The 22,518-nt window shown below is 36.5% G+C and overlaps 1 protein-coding gene across 1 annotated transcript in view; it reads right to left on the bottom strand.

Moving 5' to 3' along the window:
- Positions 1–22,518, bottom strand: part of CPQ (carboxypeptidase Q) — a 521,738-nt gene that overhangs the window by 285,908 nt on the left and 213,312 nt on the right. Inside the window, exon 4 of the mRNA XM_004474687.4 lies at positions 5,356–5,563. Coding sequence (XP_004474744.1) covers positions 5,356–5,563 — 208 coding nt within the window. The remainder of the gene's footprint in view (positions 1–5,355; positions 5,564–22,518) is intronic.

The raw sequence follows: 22,518 nt of genomic DNA, 5'->3' as shown, positions 1-22,518 counted from the left end.
TTATTATTATTGTAGTAATGGAAGAACTTGTAACTTTGATATGAAGATAGTGGTTACCAGAGTTCTGAGGAGAGGAGGAAGAAAATAGGTAGAAAACAGGGCATTTTTAGGGCATTGGAATTGTTCTGCATGGTATTGCAATGACAGAATCAAGCCATTATACATTTTGTCAAAACCTATAAAATTTTACAGTGCAAAGTGTAGACCATAATGTAAACTATAGACCATGGTTAGTAGCAATGCTTCAATATCTGTTCATCAGTTGTAACAAATGTTCCACACTAATATAAGACATTATTAATAGGGGAACATGTGAGAGGGGGAGTGGAAGGGGTATATAGGAATCCCCTATATTTTCAATGTAACTTTTCTGTATTCGAAAACTTCTTTAAAAATAAAGTTAAAAAAAAAGTTTAGGGAATCATGAAAAGCCTCTTCTAAAGATTTCCAGTGCACATTGCACATGAAAGGATTAAGATGTGCCACAAAAAGGAGACTGTTAAACTTTTTGAATCAGAGGGTTCCTAACTGCATTTGAACACAGATTTTTTTTAAAAAAAACCTACCAATACCCATAATCTGTGAAATAATACTTTGTTCCAACTCTAGAAAGAGTTTAAATTGTCTTGTTAACATCTCACAGTATGCACAGTGCACCATCATCCTGATAATAAATTTCATCTCCAAGGATTTTTTCCATAATGGGGTTTGAGAGCTGGAAATGACCTTACAGCTTTTCCAGACAAAGACCCTCATTCTATAGAGGGAGGATTAAGTGGCCGAAAGTCACTCAGTTCACTTATTGGCAGAAGCAAAACCAGAACACAGGCCTCACGACACCCACCCAGTCCTTTCATTATTCATACCAATGGTTTTCAACTGGGGGTGAATTGTGCTCCCCAGGGGACAATATCCAATGATTAGAGAGATTTTTGATGATCATGATTGCAAAGGGGTAGGGGGAATGTGTGCTACTGGCATCTAGTGGTTAGAGGTTTGAGGACAAGGATGCTACTAAATATCCTACAATGTGCAAAAAAGCCCCCCAAAATAAAAAATTATCCAGTCTAAAATGTCAATACAGCCACTGCTGGGAAACCACACTAAGAAAAAGGAAAAGTGACATGTCCTTTCTCAATCTAGTTAGCAAATATAGCTTTCATTTCTGTTCCTTAATTGCCTGTGTAGTACTGTATTTTATTTGAAATGGTACTGGGATGTGAAACTGAAATTGTTCTCTGAATCCATGAAAATAACTGCTACAGGAAAAGACCATGTGTAAAAAAAAAAAATTTCTGTCATCAAGCCTTGATCAAAATGGTTTAAATATTATCAGCCAAAAAAAAAAAAAAAAAAAAAATCCAAGACTTTTTTTCACACAATCCACTTAGAAGAAGTCTTGAATATATTAACATTTTAAAAATATTGCATTGACTGAGCAAAGGCCTAGAAAATCACTTGTAGTTCCCAAGAGCCAGCATTAGAGAATATGCTAATCAGTGATACAGTCTCTCCTAAAGGTTCAATAAACTGCTAATTTAAAGTCAATTTGCCCTCTGGTCAGGTCAATTTGAGTACTACCTTCTTTCCTTGTTTGTTTGCTGGTTTATTTGTTTATTTGTTTGTTAAAGTGGAAAACCATGGAAGGGTCATAAATTAAGCCCAGGAAAGAACTATCATTTGGACTAAAGCCATGTCAGGGTTCACCCTGCAATGGGCACTACACATAGGATGCCCATGCGGCAGCCCCTTCTTTACAAGAAAACGGCTTTCTCTCAGGAGTACTTCTCCATGGTTTCCTCACTGGATTAATAAACTATGCTTATAAGGTGTTTTTGAGAGAAGCAGGGCAAAGGGTACACCCAAAGTCTCTGTACTATTTTTTGCGACTACTTGTGAAGCTAAAATTATTTCAAAATAAAATGATTTCTTTAAATTATATAAATGCTATTAGATCTATTTTGGCTTTGCTTGTAGTTCTATCCTAAAATGAAAATACCTGATTACCTGTTTGATAGGACGAGGGACAGGGCAACAGGGTATCCTAAAGTCACTGAAGCCACAGAAGGGATGCACTCATCAGAAGCTTCTTCCAAAGTGACAAGGAGCTAAAGAAGAATGAGATCCAAGAAATATTTGGGATAAGGAGGGATGAGTAGAAGGAAAGGACCAAGCACAGATGGGTTTTGCAGGTGATACCCCTCATGAATGCACTGGGGAAACTCTGAAACAACAAGGGATAGTATATATCAGAGTGCTTTGTGCCTAGGTAAGAGATGTCAGGAGGAAAAGCAGAGGAGAAAGACTCAATTTCTCCTACGTAATGACTTGGAAGGAATGGCATTGCCATTATCCTGAACTGTCATCAACCTACATCCCTTAAATTTAGACACTAAGTAGCACAAGTCTAACAGAATCTCTTTTGGGAAAATCTCTGGAATCTTGTTCCAGATGTGTTCCCATCGCACATTTGACATGTCCCTTTGGACAAGTCACTCCTGGGTTTAGTTTCCTCATTTTGGTACTAGATCTCTAAGATCCCATCTCTCTGTCTCTGGCTCTGGTCTAAGAATATTTGAAGTGTAACCTCTCTTGATTTAATAAAAATATATAAACTATTCATGGATGGCAACAAGTTTTCCTTGAATTTTCAAGTACAAATTAGCTCCTTAATGAAGTAGGATAGAAATTGCTGTCTTACGGCTAGGGAGTATGTGTTCAGAGGTCTAAGAGTTCTCATTTTCAACCATGGATGGGCCTCAAAGATTCCCCACTGTCCCAGGAATGAAGCATTCTGGGAGAAAGGAGTTCAGAGACCTAATGTCAGAGCTCCCAGGGCACAGCTTTCCTCCAATGAAATGCATTTCCTCAGTGGGTTCAAGGTCTGTTGAATCCTGCATAATATGTCCAAATCACAGAGGGCACAGTTTTTTTCTTGAGATCAGAGGGAGACAGGGTTTTTGGTTGGGAGGAGCCAAAACATGCCTTCTTCAGGAAAAGGGTAGGACTTAAGTGTATAATATCCCTATCTTGCCATTTTAACATATTGAAACCCAATAAAATGTTTATATTATTGGGATTTTTTAATGCCTGTGTTTAATTCAGCCCAGGATTATGGATGGGTTATGCAACAGGGTTTTGACATATGTATTAATACTACATTAATGACATATGCACTTTTCCAAAGCTGAAATTCACCATACCATGTCAATGGTTGCTGGGCCAAAATAGAATGATTCTTTACATGTTAACTACTTTGCTTTTACTAAGGTACAATGCATCCATAATCAGATGGTAAGGCTGTTATCTCTGAAGAGTGTCTATCAGCCACTGCCTGAACATTAGGCCAACTTCCTCCCCTCTGCCTAAGTCATAAAACTGTTCTTTCATCAGTTGTGACCAATGTATCACACTAATGCATGGTGATAGAGGAACTCTGTATTTTCCGTATGATTTTCTGTAAATCTACAACTTCTCCAATAAAAACATTTACAAAAAAACAATTATACCGAGTGAAAGAAGCCAAGCACAAAAGACCACATATGATACTTATGTGAAATTTTAGAAAGCATAAAACCATATTGTAGAATGCAGATCAGGTGTTGCCAGGGGCCAGGGCGTGGAGGAAGAAATTAAACAAGGGATACAAGAGAAATTTGGGGATGATGGAAGTGTTCTACATTACATTTGTCATGGTGGTCACATTTTTCAAAATTCATACAATTGTACACTTATAATTTGAAAATTTATTCTATGTATATTATACCTTAATGAAGATGATTTAATTAAAAAAATAAAATCGCTTGAGCTCTCCCAGCCAGAGGGTGTCCGTGGCCCTCAGCACTCTGTCTGCTGTAGAACATTGGTTCAGCCTCAGGCGCTGACACCCTCCTGGCTTTGCTTCAGACTAAGCATCCCAATAACTTCTCACCGTTGCCAGTTACCCACCTTCATATGGCTGGAACCAGCTTGCTCATCCCAACAACCGATAACCCAAAACCCTAAACCCTCATGTGTTGGACTAGCAACCTTAAAATAACAAAACTTTATCCTAGAACCACTAGCTAGGGAAAATACACTTTACACTTTAATGAGTGTCTATTCAATGTCTGGAATGTAGCTTTTCTGTTATCAGTTTCCTATGGGGGCAAAAGGGGCTGGGTTCTTTGTTTCCACAGCATTTGAAACCAGAGTTTCTCTACAGCAACTTGACTTTCAATAGTCCTACTGAGATCTTGCTTTTCTATTATCCCTGGGCCACAACCCCAGGGTTGATACATGCTCTGGGTGATTTGGGAAGAGATAAGAGGATCTTAAACTTAAAACATATCTTTACTATGGCACAGCTCTCAAGTTGGAGAGAGGTCCTGAGTTGAGCATGTAATGAAAGTTTCATTTTGGGGAGGCAACTCCATTACTACTCACTTTTTCGTTATTCTCACCAATGTCTCAAACAAAATACAAGTCTTGGAAATTTCTTTTTAAGTTCTATTTTCAGAATGTCAAGAACTACTAATGAAAGAGATTTCCACCCAAAACTTTACATAAACTGTTTCTTCACACTTCATATCAAATTAAGGAAACTTACATTCAGTAATGTGTCAAACACTGAATTAGACTATTTCATGTGCACTATCTAATCTAGCCCTCACAATAATTCTGTTACATACAGCATCCCTTTCTCTGCAGAAACAATCACTAAGACTCAGATGGTAACTTGCCCAAGTTCTTTAAAACTCAGCTAATAAGTTACAGAGTTTGGAATTGCCTCTAGGTCTATTTGATCTTCTGCCTTTGCCAAGCAAGAAAAAAATAATTTTCATGAAACTGCACCTCAACTGTGGTTTAAAGCTTGGTTTAATAGTCACAAAGTCCTGTAATAAGTCCCTTCTTAACCACGTAATAACTGTATGGATATTGGGCAAATGACTTTTCATCTAAGTTAGTCTCCTTATCTGTAAAATGAACAAAATAGATACCACTTGACAGAGCTTTGTGAGGATTAAATGAGACAATTCACATAATAAACAAAGTAACTATTAGCCATTAATATGATTGCAAATGCCAAGCTGGCTCCAAATGAAGTAAACACAAAACATATATACAGAAACAGATTTCAAGTATTCAGAGAGTGGATTCCCACATCATGTATACCGTTCTGACCTTCAATTAGTTTTGCCCTTGTCAATTTAGTAAGTTTTGATGGGAAAAAACATACATGAAGATTCTGGCTATCGTGGCTCTATGAGGACCATCTCTGCAGGCGCATGTTCTCCCTTTCCCAAACTATCTTTGAAAACTGAAATTTGACCCAAACAACCTCTTCCGAGACAGCCCATCCCTTCCTTTACCCACCTGCTCTGGATACTTGCTCCCAATGATCTCTGCTACAGTGTTGTAGGATTCAGCCTCTGGGTAGTTCTTTGCCCCCATTTTCAACTGAATGACAATCTTGGTACCACGAGAAGCCATTCTTGACATCATTTCTGCATCTTCTACTGTAATACAGGCTGTTGGGATCTTGGCCACACCAACCTGGTATTCCTGAATACCTGTGTGAGGACTTGAGAAAAGAAGCCACTAGGTTACCTTGAAAGTTGAAATGTACCAAAAGTATTTTTAAAAAGAAAGTCCCTATATATTGACATTTGACTTTCACTGATCTTCATTTACATATGAGCAGTTTTGGTTTATTTGCTTTTGATGTGAATGTAATGTTTCTTTTGGCAAAAAATAATTTAATAATAATAAAATAATAATTTACTAATAATCTCCCTGAAAACATGCCATGGAATTTATTTTGATAATTTAGATAATCTTTATAGTTGCAAAATACCTCAAACTCTAAAAGACATTAACAGTGTCTCACAACCAAGAAGTGAACACACCTGGAAGAAGAGAAAACGGAACCTCTGAGGGCTGAAAAGGCTATGGGCCAGAGTGCCCACACATCTGGAGGAAACCTTGTCCAGTTACACCCACCTCTAGGTTTGGCACTGATTGGCACTGGGCCTATTCTCTTCCCACCCAAATACCGAGGTCCCAAGCAGTTGCCTGCATTGGTAGTAGAATACTGTGAAGGAAATCTGTAGAAAACTGGGGAAATGTTTGCATTCCCATGAAGAAACATGCTGAAAAAAATTTAGGGCCATGTTTTTACTGCCACAAGAAAAAGAAAACTATCATAATTCTGGCACTAAAGGAGAAAATGTTACTCTGGTCAAAATTTTCCTCCTAATTTCCAGATGTTTCTTGCATTACTAGAAACATTTGGAATTCAAGTTTATATTCATCCATTGTTGATTCAGTTTTTGTATCTGCTAATACAGTTCATCAAAATAAGTTTTAAAATTGCTCTTTCAAGCCATCTTTCTTATCTTTGAGGTATAGCTCCAAATCCTTCCAGACCAAAACTTCAAACAATCCAATTAAAAAATGAGAAAAGGATCTATATAGACATTTCTCCAAAGAGAATATACAAATGGCCCATAAGAACCTGAAAAGATGCTCAACATCATTAGCCATCAGGGAAATGTAAATCAAAATCACAATGAGATATCACTTCACACTCACTAGGAGGGCTATGCTCAGAAAGAAAGATAATAACAAGTATTGGTGAGGATGGAGAGAAATAGGAACCCTCGTACATTACTGGTGGGAATGTAAAATGGTGCAGTCCTTTTGGAAAATAGTTTGGCAGTTCTTCAAAACTGTGAAACATAGAGTTACATATGACCCAGAAATTCCACTCCAAGAGAAATAAAAGCATATGTCCACTCAAAAACGTGCACACAGATGTTCATAGCAGTATCATTCATGATAGCCAAAACGTGGAAATAATCTTCATGTCCATCAACCAATGAATGGTTAAACAAATGTGGTATATCCATGTAATAGAGTATTATTCAGCAACAAAAGGAAATGAAGTACTGATACATGCCACAACATGGACAGACCCAGAAAACACTGTGCTAAGTGAAAGAAGCCAGACACAAAAGGTCACATATTGTATGACTACATTTACACGAAACACTCAAAATAGGTAAATCCATACAGCTAGAAAGCAGACTAGTGGTTGCAAGGGAATGTGGGGAGGAGGGAATGAGAAGTGACTGTTTATTGGGTGTGCAGTTTGCTTTTAGAATGATGAAAGTGTTCTAAAATTAGATAGTGATAGTGGCAGCCCAACTTCGTAAATATACTAAAAACCACTAAATTGTGCACATTTAAGGGTATGTGAATTACATTGCAATATGACTTCTATTATAAAAAATCAGAACTAGAATATTAAGATTCCTGATTTCTCTCTGAAAATCTTTCTCATTCAAAAATCCTGTTTCCATGGCCATAGTTTATGAAATATATAAAAACAAAGCCTTCAGAACTCTGTGCTTGCAATATAAAATGAACATGCAAAAATGTAAGTCTCAAATCACTCTTTCAAATTTCATTAAATATCTTGTGCATCTTGCATAGTGGCATAATTTGAAGTTAGCTGATTATTTTCCTTCTCTCTATATAAAATAAGTGCTATATTTAAATAAATAAGTTTGAGATTTCCTTCAGATGAACATTCATCAATCAAATTTCCTCTGTGCTAGTCACTTCTAACCAATTCTTTATAAAAGATACCAGATCCTTTACATTACTATTTTAAAATTTGCAAAGCTCAAATTGAGGCTTGCAAGTGGGTGTGAGCTTGTACGGTAAATATTCAACAAGAGGACAATTATGAATATCCCTACTTAGGATATTTAGGTTTTCATAGGAGCATATAATACATTGACTAAAATAAAACGAAGCCTTGTAATGACTCCTTGGAGGTGGGAAGGACTGTAAGCACTATGAGCTTTTGAAGTTACAGTCTTTTGTTTCTATGAGGGTTTCTTTTTTAACTTCCTTATTAGTAAGGTTAAAAGAGACTTATTCTATTTATTATAAAGGCTTTTTTGGTTTAAAAATCAGTTTGAAAAGAACTCTCTTGGAAAAATACCATTGACTATATTAAATAATTTCTTTAGATCTAGCACCTTAAGAGTAAATTATGGGAGTGGATGTGGTTTAAGCAGTTGAGCACCCATCTCCCACATGGGAGGTCCGGGGTACAGTTCCTAGTGCCTCCTAAAGAAGACAAACAAACAACAAGCAAACAAGCACACATCAAGCAAAAAACAAACAAACAAAAACAAAAGCAAGCAGACAATGAGCATAAACAACAAGCAGGAAGCAGATGTGGCTCAAGCAGCTGAGTGCCTGCCTTCCATGTGGGAGGTCCTGGGTTTGGGTCCCTGTGCTTCCTAAAGAAGACAAAGAAACAATGAGCAGACAACAAGCAGATAGCAAGCAAAAACAACAAGCAGACAATGATCAAACAATGAGCAGATAGTGAACAAAAAACAAACTAGCAGGGAGCAGATGTGGCTTAAACAGTTGAGCACACACCTCCCATATGGGAGGTCCAGAGTTTGGTTTCCCATGTCTGCTAAAGAAAAAACAAAACAGACAATGAGCAGACAACGAGCAAAAAAAAAAAAAACCCAAAACACTAGCAGACAATGAGCACAAACAACAAGCAAAACCAATGAGCAAAACAAACGAGGGAGGCATCTTGTGGGGGGACACAATGAGCAATGAGCAAAAACAAAAATGAGCAGGAAGCAGGTGCAGTTCAAGCAGCTGTGCACCTACCTTCCACACGGGAGGTCCCAGGTTCAGTTCTGGTGCCTCTTAAAGAAAAAAAAACAGAAAACAAGCAAAAAACACTGAGCAGGCAACGAGGAAAAAAACAAAACAAAACAATGAATGTAAACCACAAGCAAAAACAATGAGCAAAACAGAAAACAGACAAGGACTCATCTGGCGGGGGGGTGGGGAACACAATGAGCAGACAAGGAGTAAAAATGAGCAAGACAACAAGCAAGCAATGAGTAGACAATGAGGAAAAACAAAATGAGCAGGGAGCAGATGTGGCTCAAGCAGGTGAACCCCTGCCTCCCACATGGGAGGTCCTGGGTTCAGTTTCCAGTGCCTCCTAAGGGAAAAAAAACAAAGAGACAATGAGTAAAAAACAACAAGCACAAACAATAAGCAAATCAAGGAACAAATAGATGAGGAAGCCATCTTGGGAGAGGGCGGAAAGAGTAAATTAATCTTAGAGCTTGATATTGTCATTAACGAAAGTAAATTCATCTCATAATTTATACTTTTAACAACACAAAAGCAAAAAGATACATACACACCTTAATTTAACAAAGGAAAACATTCAAATATTTTCAATTCCCCAGGTAGCGAACTCCTCAAGAGAAAAAAGATAGGACTAAATTTCATTCCAAATTTCTACTATTCAGTTGGATAAGAGAAGAGAGGCAGGAAAAAGTCAAATCCTTGAATTTTATTCCATACTGATGACAGACTCCACACGAGCAAAACTCAACCTGCAGATCTCTGTAAGGAGAGTGCTACAAACATGGTGTCAGAAGGATGCAGCTTCTTCCAAAATGGAGGGAGGCATCCAGCTCCACAAGCGTGTGAGAAGAAAGAGGGTCATAATGCTTTGGGCAATAAAACCACTTGATTTTTAACATCCACACAGTACAGAAAGTATTTTGACTTTTTTCCCTAAAATACAAAAATGTAAAGAAGAGTCAATGATATAAGGAGGTAAGAGGTAACTTGGCAACAAATATAAAAGAAAATAAATAGCTAAAATTTTACATTTAATATTTTGTAAAATACAAAGTATTGAACAAACACTTTTTGTTATTCTTCCATATTTTGTAATTCAAGATAAACATCACAAATATGTTAGTTCCTTTGTTTCCATCTGATTTCATTCTTCTTTACTAATTACAATTTCTGCTAATATATTTTTCATCTTAACTTGTAATTTTTTCTTATTTTCATTTCAATCCTCTAAATTTAAAAGAAAAATGTGTTTGTATGAAGCAGTATTAAGCAAAACAAAAACATACATTGGAACAAAAAACTTTTTAAATGGTTAATTTGTTAAAGATCATGATGATGATAAAGATATGGAGGAACTTATATATGATTTGGTAAATGCAGATTAAATTTAACTGATGAAATGCTCTGTCCATGTTACCAACAAAATTTTGTTCTCAGTTTAAGCTCCAGTGGAAAACAATTCTAGCTGATTAATTGAACTGGAAGGTACTTAAGGATTGTCTAATGCAGATCACTCTCTTCTCAGAATTAACCTAAATTTCTTTTATTATCTCTGTTAAATGATGCCACTCTCTCATTACCCTCACAGCCCAAATATCCTCCTGTTAACACAGAACTGAACATATAACTCATGACACATTTTATTGGGGAAAAAAGCAGGATAAAGACATTCGAAAAATTTAACACCCGTACTTGATTAGAACTCTGGAAAAAATAGAAGTAGTCAATTTCTTTCTTGACATTAGGAAAATATATTTAAAACCAAGTGTCAACTAGGTACTTGGTAGAGAAGTATTAAAGCTGTTTTCAAGGCATGTTCCACAAAATATTAGGCCTAGGAAACCAGGTAAGAAGACTCCCTGGTGAACAAAAATCTGTCAAGCAGTGGGTACTAGCTCTCAATTTTGAGGAGTCATGATGCACATCAGTGCATGGTAGTCTCTGAGAAGTATCAGTTAATAAACACACCTGATTCAGCATATACCAAACAAAGGACCGCAGAACTCTTTTTCATGTAACAATTTTATCATCTCACACACTTGTTCTGAGAAACACACTTATGAAATGTTTATTTCACTCTCCTTTAATGAGGACAAAGACCAGAATACGTTTGTGACTGCCCCAACAGAGCTCATTAAAATAATGCTAGCAACACCATTTCCCTCCCATCCAGGACAGAGTTCTCCCTCCTGGCTGCCTGCTGCCAGTTAGTAGGCCCCAAGCCTGAGTATGGTAGATAAGGTCTTTTGTAACCTGGGCTGATTCATTTCTTTTCCCATCTCCTGCCACTCAACTGACATGAACACTTCTACACTCAACACACTCAGACTTCATACCCCTTTTACAAGATGCCTTTCCTTAACGACATGGAATTCTGACACATGCTACTGTCTCTGTCTGAATGGTTCCCTCCCTACTTCAACGCCTGGGCATTTTCATTCAAGGTCCTTTTCAAACAGCCCCTTCTATGTAAAGCCTTCTGAAAACCATCTGAACAGAGCTGGAGACTTGCTCCCCTTGCACCCCTGCTCCCTACTCCATACCTCTGTTCAGAGCCCTTACCACGTTCTGTTGGAAGCCTGTGTTTAAACCTCCCATACTAAACCATGAGCTCCTCAAGAATCAAGGCCTTGTCTAGTTCTTTGTGAACCAGAAACCTATAGTTTCTACTGTATTTTAAGTATTTATAGCTTCTATCATATTTTAAGTGCTCTAGAAATTCATACAGGTATGTATTTAATAATGAAATGGATCCAAAGAATAAGCAATAAAGTATACCAGGAGCATTTTCTTAGATAATACTATTGCCCAATCAGATTTTAAAGTGTATTACAAAGATCAATGATCAAAACACAAAGTATTATAACCAATAACGGAATAAAGATTCCAGAAACAAATTAATTTTTATAAGAAAAGCTATAAAATTCACAAAAGGGTAAAGAATAACAGTTAAATAAATATTAATACAACTGAATATCAACATAGGGGGAAATTAATTTGGATCCATAACTTGCTTTGCAATAAATTCCAGAAGGGTCAGTGTTGAACTTTTTTTTAAAAATGTTTTTAAATTAGAAGTAAGCAATATAACATTTATTACAGCTATGAGGGAAAACAGACTTCCAAAACCTTAGGAACTTTAAGCTACAAGCTGGGACAGAATAAATGAGATGAATTCAAAGTAACTTTTTTTTTTAAGGTAATTTTCAAAAGATTTAAAAATGGTAGTACAATGAATAGCACACTGAAAGAATGTGATATATGTAGTTAATTAAAACTTACTACACAAAATATTTCGTAAAGAATTGACAAAAACTTAAGATTCTACTTAGTAAGAGGTTGTGACACGTAACTCAAGGGTGGCTCATCATACACCATTTACAAACACTTTCTTCTTTCTCCTCCTCTACATAGAAGCTGAAAAGCTATACATCTTGTCCCCTAGTTTCTTTTGTAAGGAGAATTTGGGCATGTAATATGGTTTTGAAAATGAGGTGGAGATAGAAGTGTCTTTCCCAAACATAAAGGCTCAGAGAAGAAATTCCTTTCACTCTTTTGTCCTTCGTGTTTCTTTTCCACTTAGAAAAGGATGTGAAGCCTGGAGGTGCAGCCATGATCTTGTGGCCATAAGGCATCAAGCGTAGCATGAAGGCAAGCATGTTTGTGGAGGATGGAGAAGCAGACAGATTGAAAGAGCCTAGGAGTTTGACAATATCATTGACTAGGTGCCCACGACTGATTTACTGTTATGTAAGGTAAATATAACATAATTACTTTAAGACATTATTAGTCAAATTTTTTCTTATTTGCAGTCCAAAACATTCCCAACATTTGCATTGATCCAAGTAGATTGATTAATGCACTATATATTTCAAAATTATAAATATTAACCCATTCCTTTTAAAATGTCAAGCTTCATATCAAGGAACAAAATCCAAATTAAAATTACTGTAAGAAACCATTAAATATTATGTAAACCGTGGGAGAAAGTGTTAAATAAATCCCTTATTGAGAGCACTAATAAATTGGTTTGCTCTCTCTCCAAGTCTGTAGCAAGAACAATAAAAATGATTAGTTCTTTTGTTCTGGTAATTCTGCTTTGGAGAACTCTTTGGTAATATCAAAAAGGAAGAAAAATAATGTGTACAAGAATGTTCCAAACAATCCAGAAGAGGAACTTCAGGAGAGGTAGCCACAAAATGGAAGACTCGCATGGCAAGTAAATGGCCCACAGCAATATATAGAACCATGCCAACAAAATAATGCTATATTAAAATAAAATTTAAAAACCCAGTTCAATCTCTAGTACCCTCCTGAAAAAACAAACAAACAAACAAACAAACAACATAGCATGTACATGACAAAGATTGAACAAGAATTTGGAGTGATATAAACTGAGCAAATTTTCACACAGTTGTTTGAGAAACTAGAGTCATCCTGTTAGACAATTGCAATGTAAACTGCAGCATAACCAATAAACAGAATTAAATCCTTAAATTATGTGCCAGAGACCTTAAAAAAACCTGGAAGCAAAGTCCAAAGCTATCACAGTAGCTATTTGAATCTTTGAAATTCTGTCACAGTATTTGAGCACCTGTGGCAAATTAATAGAAAATTATCTGTTAAAATAGTCTTCTCTTCCACCATCAATTTCATGAAATACTTGCAGCTGACTCCTTTTGCAATACCAGTCCTTCAATGCACTGTCTAAGCAGAATTACAAAGCTAATATTTTCTTGATGTCAATCATGTTTGTGTTCAAGGACTCTTCCCATACATCTGGTAGTGTTTTCACTGTTTATTCACATTTGTGTATATCTTCTCAGCCTCTGAGACAATAGGTACATGTTTTAGTCTTCTAGCCTTCAAAAAATTGTATACAAGGTCTCTGTTACATCTTCTGATATAGAAGGGGGACAGAAATATTATGAAAAGATTCTGCTGGCACAGGTAAGAAATCAGCAGTTCGTTATTTTGAAGAAGGAAAATAATGTATACATACAACATCTGTGCATCATTATAGGTATATTTGCTTAAGCAGCACATTTCAATGAAATAAAAATGGATACCATTTAATTTAAATTCTTCCTCCCCTTGGTCTTTTTTATACCTTACTTTAGTATCGGTTTTTTGTTTGTTTGTTTCTGAAGCATCAATAAAAGACCTTTACTCAACTATTAATATACAGCTGGCTTTGAAGCCCACAAATTTAAGGAGGGGTGATATTCTTATTCCATGGACCCCTAAACCATATACAATTTCATCAAAATCATGAAATACCACAAACAGATGTTAGTTTTTCTGACAGAGCAGTCCATAGAACATTCCAGAGAAATTAATTATGATAATTGCTGATTCTTACTGAGTTTTTGCTACGTGTCTGGCAGTGTTCTGAATGCTCTCTATGCATTCATTCTTTCACCAATTACTAAAATCCTGTGATGTAAGGACTTTTATTGCTCCATTTTATAGATGAGGAAGTGGAAATTGTAGCACAGAAAGACCCATGGTCTCACAGCTAGAAACTGACAAAGCCAGAATTAATCCTGGCGAGCTGGTTCAAGGCCATGCTCTTAACCTCTAAGAATTTATATCATACTGCCCCTCACCATGCTAATAACAATGTTTATTGTATGATGATTACTGTTAACGACAATAATATAAAAATTACTATCTATTGAATATTTACAACACGCACTGAGGTAATTCCATACATTACTGTATTTAATCTGCCTTTCAACTCTGAGATAATTTCATTTTTGACATGAACTGACAGAGTCCCTGCATAGGTCAATGATTCTAGGTAAGAAATGATCAATTTTGAGACCAGACTTTGATTCTTTCCAGGGCCTAAAGGAATCTATTCAAGTCACACAGCCCTTTTTTAGTCTTTTATATTACTTCTAATGAGCTGACTGAAAGAAATGGTATTTTGTAATAGAAAGCACTTGCACTGTGCCTGACATGTAACCCTGGTTAACAAAGGGCAGTTATCATCATCACTATGTTTTGCATATACTCCTATATGGAAAGTAACACAGGATTGTACTTATTTACTGACACTTTTTATACCCATTTACATATCTTTCTCCTTAGAAAAAGCTCCATGAAGACAAAGACATATTTTTCACTTTTACATATCCAGTGTCTACAGCACAATTTTTAGTCCCTAATAATTTCAGAAAACATTTATTGAACTTTACTAAACTGTGATCTTTGACCACAACTTTCTCTGGTCACAGGATCATCTCCTTTATTTTTAGTTTTTCCCCCCAGGCAAACTTTGCTATTTATTGATCGTGTAACATAAACACATTGCTGGGGCCAGCCTCCAGAATTTTTTATTCAGTAGGTCTGGGGTGGGTACATCTTTAACAAATTCTGATGCCACTGATCAGATGGTGGGAGAGTTCAAGCCTTCACCAGAGTAGGGGTTTATTTAAAGATAAGTTCTTGCCGACAGAAAAGAGTGTCCTCAACATGGCATTGACTTTTACAATCAATCACAAACATACATAAGCATGCACATGCGCAAGACACTAACTGAAGTATTTTGAAAGAATCAGTCCCTTCTCTTAAGGAACTGATATTTATTTGAAAGAATATTACATTTAAGCGAAGTATGAGTACAAAGCCACAGATTTAATGGATATAGTAACAAACCTGATGAAATTTATATAATTAAAGAACTATTGTCCCTCCAAAGTCATCACTGTGGGAGGCTGTACAGTTTATTTCAGTGATTGACCATTGCTCTAAACGTTTTTGGAACTTTTCCTCTGAAATTGCCTTTGGAACATTTGGCAGCCTTCCAAATGGTCTAAATGGAGGCAAAAATCAGAAATGATTTTTGGAAACAGCCAAAATATGAACAAAATGAATAAATGATTTGGGGTCCAAACGAAAATATATTATAAAATCCAGACAGGTTTCTGATGTGTGGCCCTTATGACAATTTTAAAAGAGAAGTACCTGAAATGTTTCATTCAGTGGTACCTGTGTTAGAATATATGTTTAGATTTTTAATGTATTTATGCAGTATTAGATATATATGTTGTAGTATATCTGTTTTTAAAAAAATATTTATTCTGACAGTATCTTTTTAAAAAGGTATTCCATGGGAAGCAGATGTAGTTCAGTGGTCGAATGCCTGCTTCCCATGTATGAGGTCCTGGCACCTCCTAAAAAAATACTAGACATATATACATATTTAGACTGGTCTCCTTAAATAAATATATATAGTAGTATTGGCCAGATGGTTTTAAAAAAGCATGCTTCTGACCCACTACCCTTTCTCCTATCTCATTGTGAAGAGCAAAGACTTAGTGAGGCTCAACAACTTTGCAAACTTTTGGAGTGGGTGTAGCTCAGTGGCTGAGCACTTGCTTCATATGTACAAGGTCCCAGGTTCAATTCCTGGTACTTCCTAAAAATAAAAACAAACAAGCAAAAAAAGGAATCCACCCAAAACCTCAGTAATAAGGAATTTGTGGTATAAATTATGGTACTCGATTTCAATGTATTATTTTGAAGTTGCCATAATTTTAATTATGAAGTCTATAAAGCAACATGAAAAATTTTGATATAATGTAGAGAAAATGTCAAATTGCACTGAAATATGGTAAGCACTATGATAAAATGTGATGTTCAAGGGATCGAAGGAAATATGGAATAATGGAAATAGGTTTGGATGGTAGGGGGAACTGCAGAATTATTTTTCTTTTGAACTTTCTCATTTTTATACAACTACAAAATTTAAACTAAAATAAGTAAATCTTTTTAGCTTAAAGTTGCTATTGATATTCACCAGAGTAATCAAGACTAATCATAAATATTGTGAGAATGAAGGTATAAATGATTGTGTTTATATATATATGTAATATGAGTTACCAAATGTGACTGAAGTCAGCTAAAGCAACACCCTGAAAACAGATTGCTTAGGGGAAAATATTCACCAATTGTTTAAGAATCTGAAGGTGTACACAATAACCTGACACATAATTCATAGCAATGGAGAGATGCTGGGTCCCCTTGGTGATCACAGGGTCTAAACCAGATTTCTAATCTAAATATATAAGATCAGTGTATCTGTCAAAATGGCTACATTATGTTATGATAATAAAACAGGCCCTAACGTTTAAGTGACATAAAACAATAAAGTTTTACCCAGCTTACCCATCCACCTCAGGTCATTTGGGCTACCTTAGCTTGACTTCACCCACTCTGGGATCCAGACTACTGGAGGATTCACTTCCTGGAACACTGCCCATTACTCAGGCAGAGGAAAATATTTCCGCAGATATCCCATCAACAGTTAAATGCTCCGCTCACATCTCATTGGCTAGGAGAAGTCACATGGCCTCACCAAATGCAGAGGAGACAGGGAGTGCAGCCCTATTTCGTGCGCAGAAGCTAACAGGCAGAAATATCTGGTGACCTGCACAAATGACTATCATATCGAGCCAAGAGGTACTTTGTGATGACAAAGACTGGAGTGCAATCACCACAAGACTAAGACTGGGCCTTTTAAAAGGGTAGGAAAGACCAAATGAATTATGACAAAGTCTGCAGCCATTAAAAACCATGGTTTGAACAGTGTCTGACAGCACCAGGAAAATGCTCAAAACATATTACAAAATTGTGTGTATACTCAACCATTTTTGTATATATGTAAATTAAGGCAGCAAAAAAGACTCAAAGGAAATAGAGAAAAGGGTAAAAGTGATTATGTCTGGGTGGTGGGCTCATGGATGATTTTTATGTTCTTCTTGCTTTTCTACATTTTCTAAATATATAAGAAGAGTGAACTACATTTATAATAAGAAAAAAATGAAGCATTTTAAAAACTGAAAGTAACAAGCTATGTAATTTTCTTAATTTAAAAAATCTATAAATTCAACTGCTTTTTCAACTTCCCAACATGAATATAAAATGTCAGCTTTGAATATTGCCTTATCCCCTCCTTTTTATCTCTTTCTTTCTCTAATATACCTTGCCAAGTCATCTTAAACTGAGTAATGATGATGAGGTAAGCAGACAGCTCTCTCAAAGGATTAGATTCTTCTGCTGAATTCTGAGAGATTAGTGGATGTTCATCCACACATTTTGCATAGTTTTTCAATTAATAATCTGCTTTAAGACATTGAGAAATTAAACTTTTCTTTAAAATAGACAATACTTTTAGGGGAAAAATAGGAGAAGAGCTATGAAAGGTATAAAAGCATTGACTAGGATTCAGTGTTCTCACAACATCCCACAAAATAGGCTGAAGTCCTGTCGTGTGTTATGGAGAAAATGGGTGATGATAGGGAATAAGTCCCTCTAAGACAGAAGGGGTAGAGATGAGGGGTCATTGGGCAGCTTGAGTGTAATATTTAGTTGAAGTTAATAAAATACTTTCATCTGGTACTTTGAAGTAGGCAAACGTATTTTTTTACCACAAAGTCAAAGAATAAACAGGACATTCATTAAATGACATTCTATAAACATCTGGATAATGTATTCCTAAGGCCTAGGCCTATAGATCTAGGAATCAGCTGGCAATAATTCCAAATCCATCACTGATTAAAACACTTTACAAACACAAAACCCCTATTATTTGCTGTGGTTTCAGATTGCATTGGAACATTTGTAAGATTTAATCTGTTTCATATACACTCAGTCGCAGCCTTAAATATAGTGTTTGAAATTTAACATGGAGGGAGTAAGTAAAACCATCCAAATACAGATGAAAGTCAACTCTAAAGAAAATTAGTAATCAAATGAAAACTATCATTTCTACTTTTGGAATTGTAATTCAAGTTCTGTAAGAAATTAATACCCATACTCTTTCTAAATCATAAAAATAAATTTCTATCAAATATTGAATCAATTCCCCATAATCTATCCTTTTCCAGGTAACTTTTGCTTTTAAATAGCAAACTGATACAATTTTTAAAGTTATTTGCCCAGTTCCTTTGGAAGAATATTATATAATCTAATAGCTCTCATTTTCTGAGAAATTTTCCTAAACTACCTGGTGTAATGCCTTAAAACTAAAATCTAAATATAGATTTTATATAGGTTTTATATAGATTTATAGATTATAAAACCTAAAAATAGATTTGTTGAGCCAGTCATGAGCCTTCTGCCTTTATTAAAAATAAATCAGGGAAGTGGCTGTGGCTCAAGCAATTGAGCTCCCTTTTACCATATGGAGGACCCTGGTTCGATCCCTGGACCTTCTGGTAAAAAAAAAGAAAAGAAAAGAAAAAAAAAAGCTATCTTAGACCTGTGCAGCACAGAGAGGCAACATACCAAAAAAAGATGATGATGCAATCAGATTTTTTAAAAAAATCCTTCATCAAACCTGTGACTAAGCATATTCATCAGTTATCAGAATTTAAACATTTAGCTACCAGGTTGATGTTGGCAACCAAAAATTCCTAGCTCACTAAAGAGAGTAAAAAAGACTCATGGGTTAAAACTCATTCTTGCCACTTATTGATATAATTAGACTTAGTAAGTCAGTTCAAAAACCGTCTACTGGTTACTTAGCTGAGCCAAGTTCTGTGTAAGGCAGTGGAGATAGCCTACGTCCACAAACAAAAGAAATGCAGTTCCATTCTTTTAAGGGAAAAAATTCACATTATTGCAAAAGCTGGTAGGGCATTTATTTCCCAGACCAGCCTGAATACAACCCTCAGGCTCTCCACTACACTCCCTAGGACAGGCATTATTTATATATTTATTTCTATATTTCTAGCACTTAGAATATACCACAGTACACAGTAGGCTCTTAATAAACATTTGATGAATGAATGAATGTATGAAAAATATTCAGATGATTATTTCCAGTATATGTCCATTACTGGGGTGGTGGTGGTTGGGGTGTTTAATACTGGCAGTTTTACTTTAGGAAAAATTTAATTTCTCATCTGTGCTCTCTCTAACTGCTCTCAAGCCCCATGGATCTATTTAAAATCAATATCATCTGAATTTCTAACTAAGTCTAACAAAGAGTTAGCCACACAGCAACTCCAGGGTAAGCTCAGTGTAAGAAGTAGGGGTCTATTGCAACTCCTCTAAAGTTAAATGAACTGAAGTCAAGTGGAATAGGAATTCGATAAGTGGCCACCCTCCGCAGGGGAGCATATTGACCACAGAACCAGGAAGGGTCCTGCTGGGTTGCTCTTGAGTGCACTTGCACATGGAATGAAACACCTGGTCAAACATCTTCTATGTGGTGCTGAAGGCTAAGTCAGACTGGTGTGCAGAACTTCTGTCTTTGCTCTTCTCTAAGACAGAGTCAGCTCACCCCAGACACGCCCAGGACCTCTGATTAAAGTTAGCCTCTTTAAGTGTTCAAACCTAGTGGCACTCAGCTGTCCTTCAGGGCACTGCTGATTCTTTGTTGAATCCTACTGAGACGGGATCACCACAAGAACCAGAGAGAACAGAGTTGAAATCCAGCTTTGACATTCATTCAGTATGACCTAGGGTAACTTTCATAACCACACCAAGCCTCAGATTCCCCATCTGTAAGGCTAGTAACTAGCTCAGCATGCTGTTGAGGCTCCAGAATAGCTTATATAAAATGTCCAGTACACTATGATTAAAAAATGGTAGCCATTTTTATTATTCTACTTTATGGAGCCACCTGCCTTCCTATACAGCTAAAGTCATACTTTCCTTCCAAGCCTTCTACTCATGTCTTTCTCCACAGCTCTCAGTCCCTGACAATGCTCCAATTTTTATTATTTTTTACTACTACTATTAATATCAATAACACTTAACATAGGAATTGTCACTTAAGAGTGTATTAAGCAGGGACAGTTACTGGACATTGTATGTCCTCCCATGTTCCACTGGGTGTACTGGGGGAGAGTGTAAACTATAATATGGACCATTGACCATGTGGTGCAGCAGTGCTCGGAGATGTATTCACCAAGTGCAATGAATGTCCCATGATAATGTAGGAGGTTATTATGGGAGAAGTGGGGTGAGGGGGGTTGGGGTTTTTGGGGAACTCATATTTTTTGAATGTAACATTTAAAAAAATAAAGACAAAAAAAAAGAGAGTGTATTAATATGTTCTCATAAGTTTTATTTACCTCTCACAATAATCCCATAGGTAGGGTATTGCTACTCAGACAAACAATGAAGACACTCTGCCTCAGAGATTTTAAGTAATTTGCCTAATATCTAGTAGGAATAACTAGCAATTAAAGGAACTATAGTTTGAACCAAGATTTTGTCAATATCTACAGTGAATATTTTATTGGGGAGGCATGCTGTCTCTCACTCTTCCCATTTATACCTCATGCTCCATGCTATTCCTCCAATCAGCTACTGGTGTTCAATTCCTTATGTTTGGAAATACAGAGGACTGGTAGATTTAGGATGCAGTTTTAAATATTCCTGAAATAAGGATATTTATTCAAAATTCATTTAAAAATATTAGTTGAGGTTGTGCAGATACAGAGGTGAATGTGATATTTTGTTATCATGATTTGTGACCCTTTTAAGTTTCCTATGGTGCTGCACACTGCATTGTTTCATCTTTGAAAACATGGACCATGTAACTTGAAAATGTGGATCTCGTAACTGTCTTGTATACTGCTGCTCTGATCAACTCCCTGTTCAAGATTCCTGCAACCTTTAGAGACACAGACCTTCCCCTTTAGACTGCTGATGAGCCCAGACGGTCATAATCTCTGGAGTTTCTGTGGTCTGCTTCCTCTTTCTCTCCTGTTGGGAAGAAGGAAAGGCTTTGGGGGCCATGCACAATGTCTCTGGAAATTGGAGAACCCCCACATAGCCAAGTCTTCCAGTCTCTGCAACTAAGAGAATAAAACTGGCAGATGTGCCTGCGCTGGAGAGTGATGCCTGGAGCAGGAGACACACTAGGTCCTTAGATAAGCTGGACGCAGGGTGAGACTCTCTAGGCCTCCAGTTCTAGAGCAAGCTGGTAGGGAAGTGGGAAGAGGAACAATGCCCACTTCCTCCTTTCCTCTTGACATAAACCATTATTTCCCTCACATTTTTCAATATCATCCTTCTGACAGGTATCTACATATGTCTCTGGACATATGTCAGGGGAAATGTAATACTGGTTATTATCAATTTAACCAGTTATTGTATAATCTTTTATCATGAAGACCTATAATAATTATGCATACTATTAAAATGGGTCAAGGACAGTTTGTTAGTCATTTTCTTACACCAACACTAAACACAGTTGATGAGTTCTCAGTCTTCACAATTTGTTGCTTATGCAGCCTGATCATCTGCACACAATTTTAAAAGCCATTAAGTGACTTTCCAACCAAGACCATCCATTCTCTATGGGATTCCTTGGCAATTCTGTCACTGAGGCAGCTTGGTATGCAGCTGCTCACCTGAGAAGAACTTAGCAAAGCCGTAACCAAGCATTAAGTGTGGAAAACTACTCCATGCCCTCTTATCAAAGCTCTCACTGAAACACTAAACCAAACAGCATTTTATTCATCAACCAAGCAAAGTCATAATGACTGCATTCTTAAACATGAGAAATCCAGGATTCCCTTTTCTTCTCACATTTCCTGCCACATACAAAAGAAATGCTTCACTAATTGAGCTTCAACCCTTCTTTTTACCTCTCCTCCTCCTCATCTTCAGGCACCTCCTTCTGCTCAGATTCTCTCTCTCTGTTGCCTTCTCCTTCTCTTTTTCTCTAAAGAGAGCTACACCTGGGTCAGCCTTCAGCTTTCTACATTTTCTTTATACCCTTTCTGTACTCTTTTACTTTGAAAATGTCATCCCCTCCCATGCATTCGTTTATCAAGCTATTTAGAAGCCTATTTCCCATCCCGA

This window comes from Dasypus novemcinctus, chromosome 14 (assembly GCF_030445035.2).
Source record: "Dasypus novemcinctus isolate mDasNov1 chromosome 14, mDasNov1.1.hap2, whole genome shotgun sequence".
Lineage (NCBI taxonomy): Eukaryota > Metazoa > Chordata > Mammalia > Cingulata > Dasypodidae > Dasypus > Dasypus novemcinctus.
Note: the sequence above shows the minus strand (reverse complement) of the source record. Positions and strands in the feature narration are given on the sequence as shown.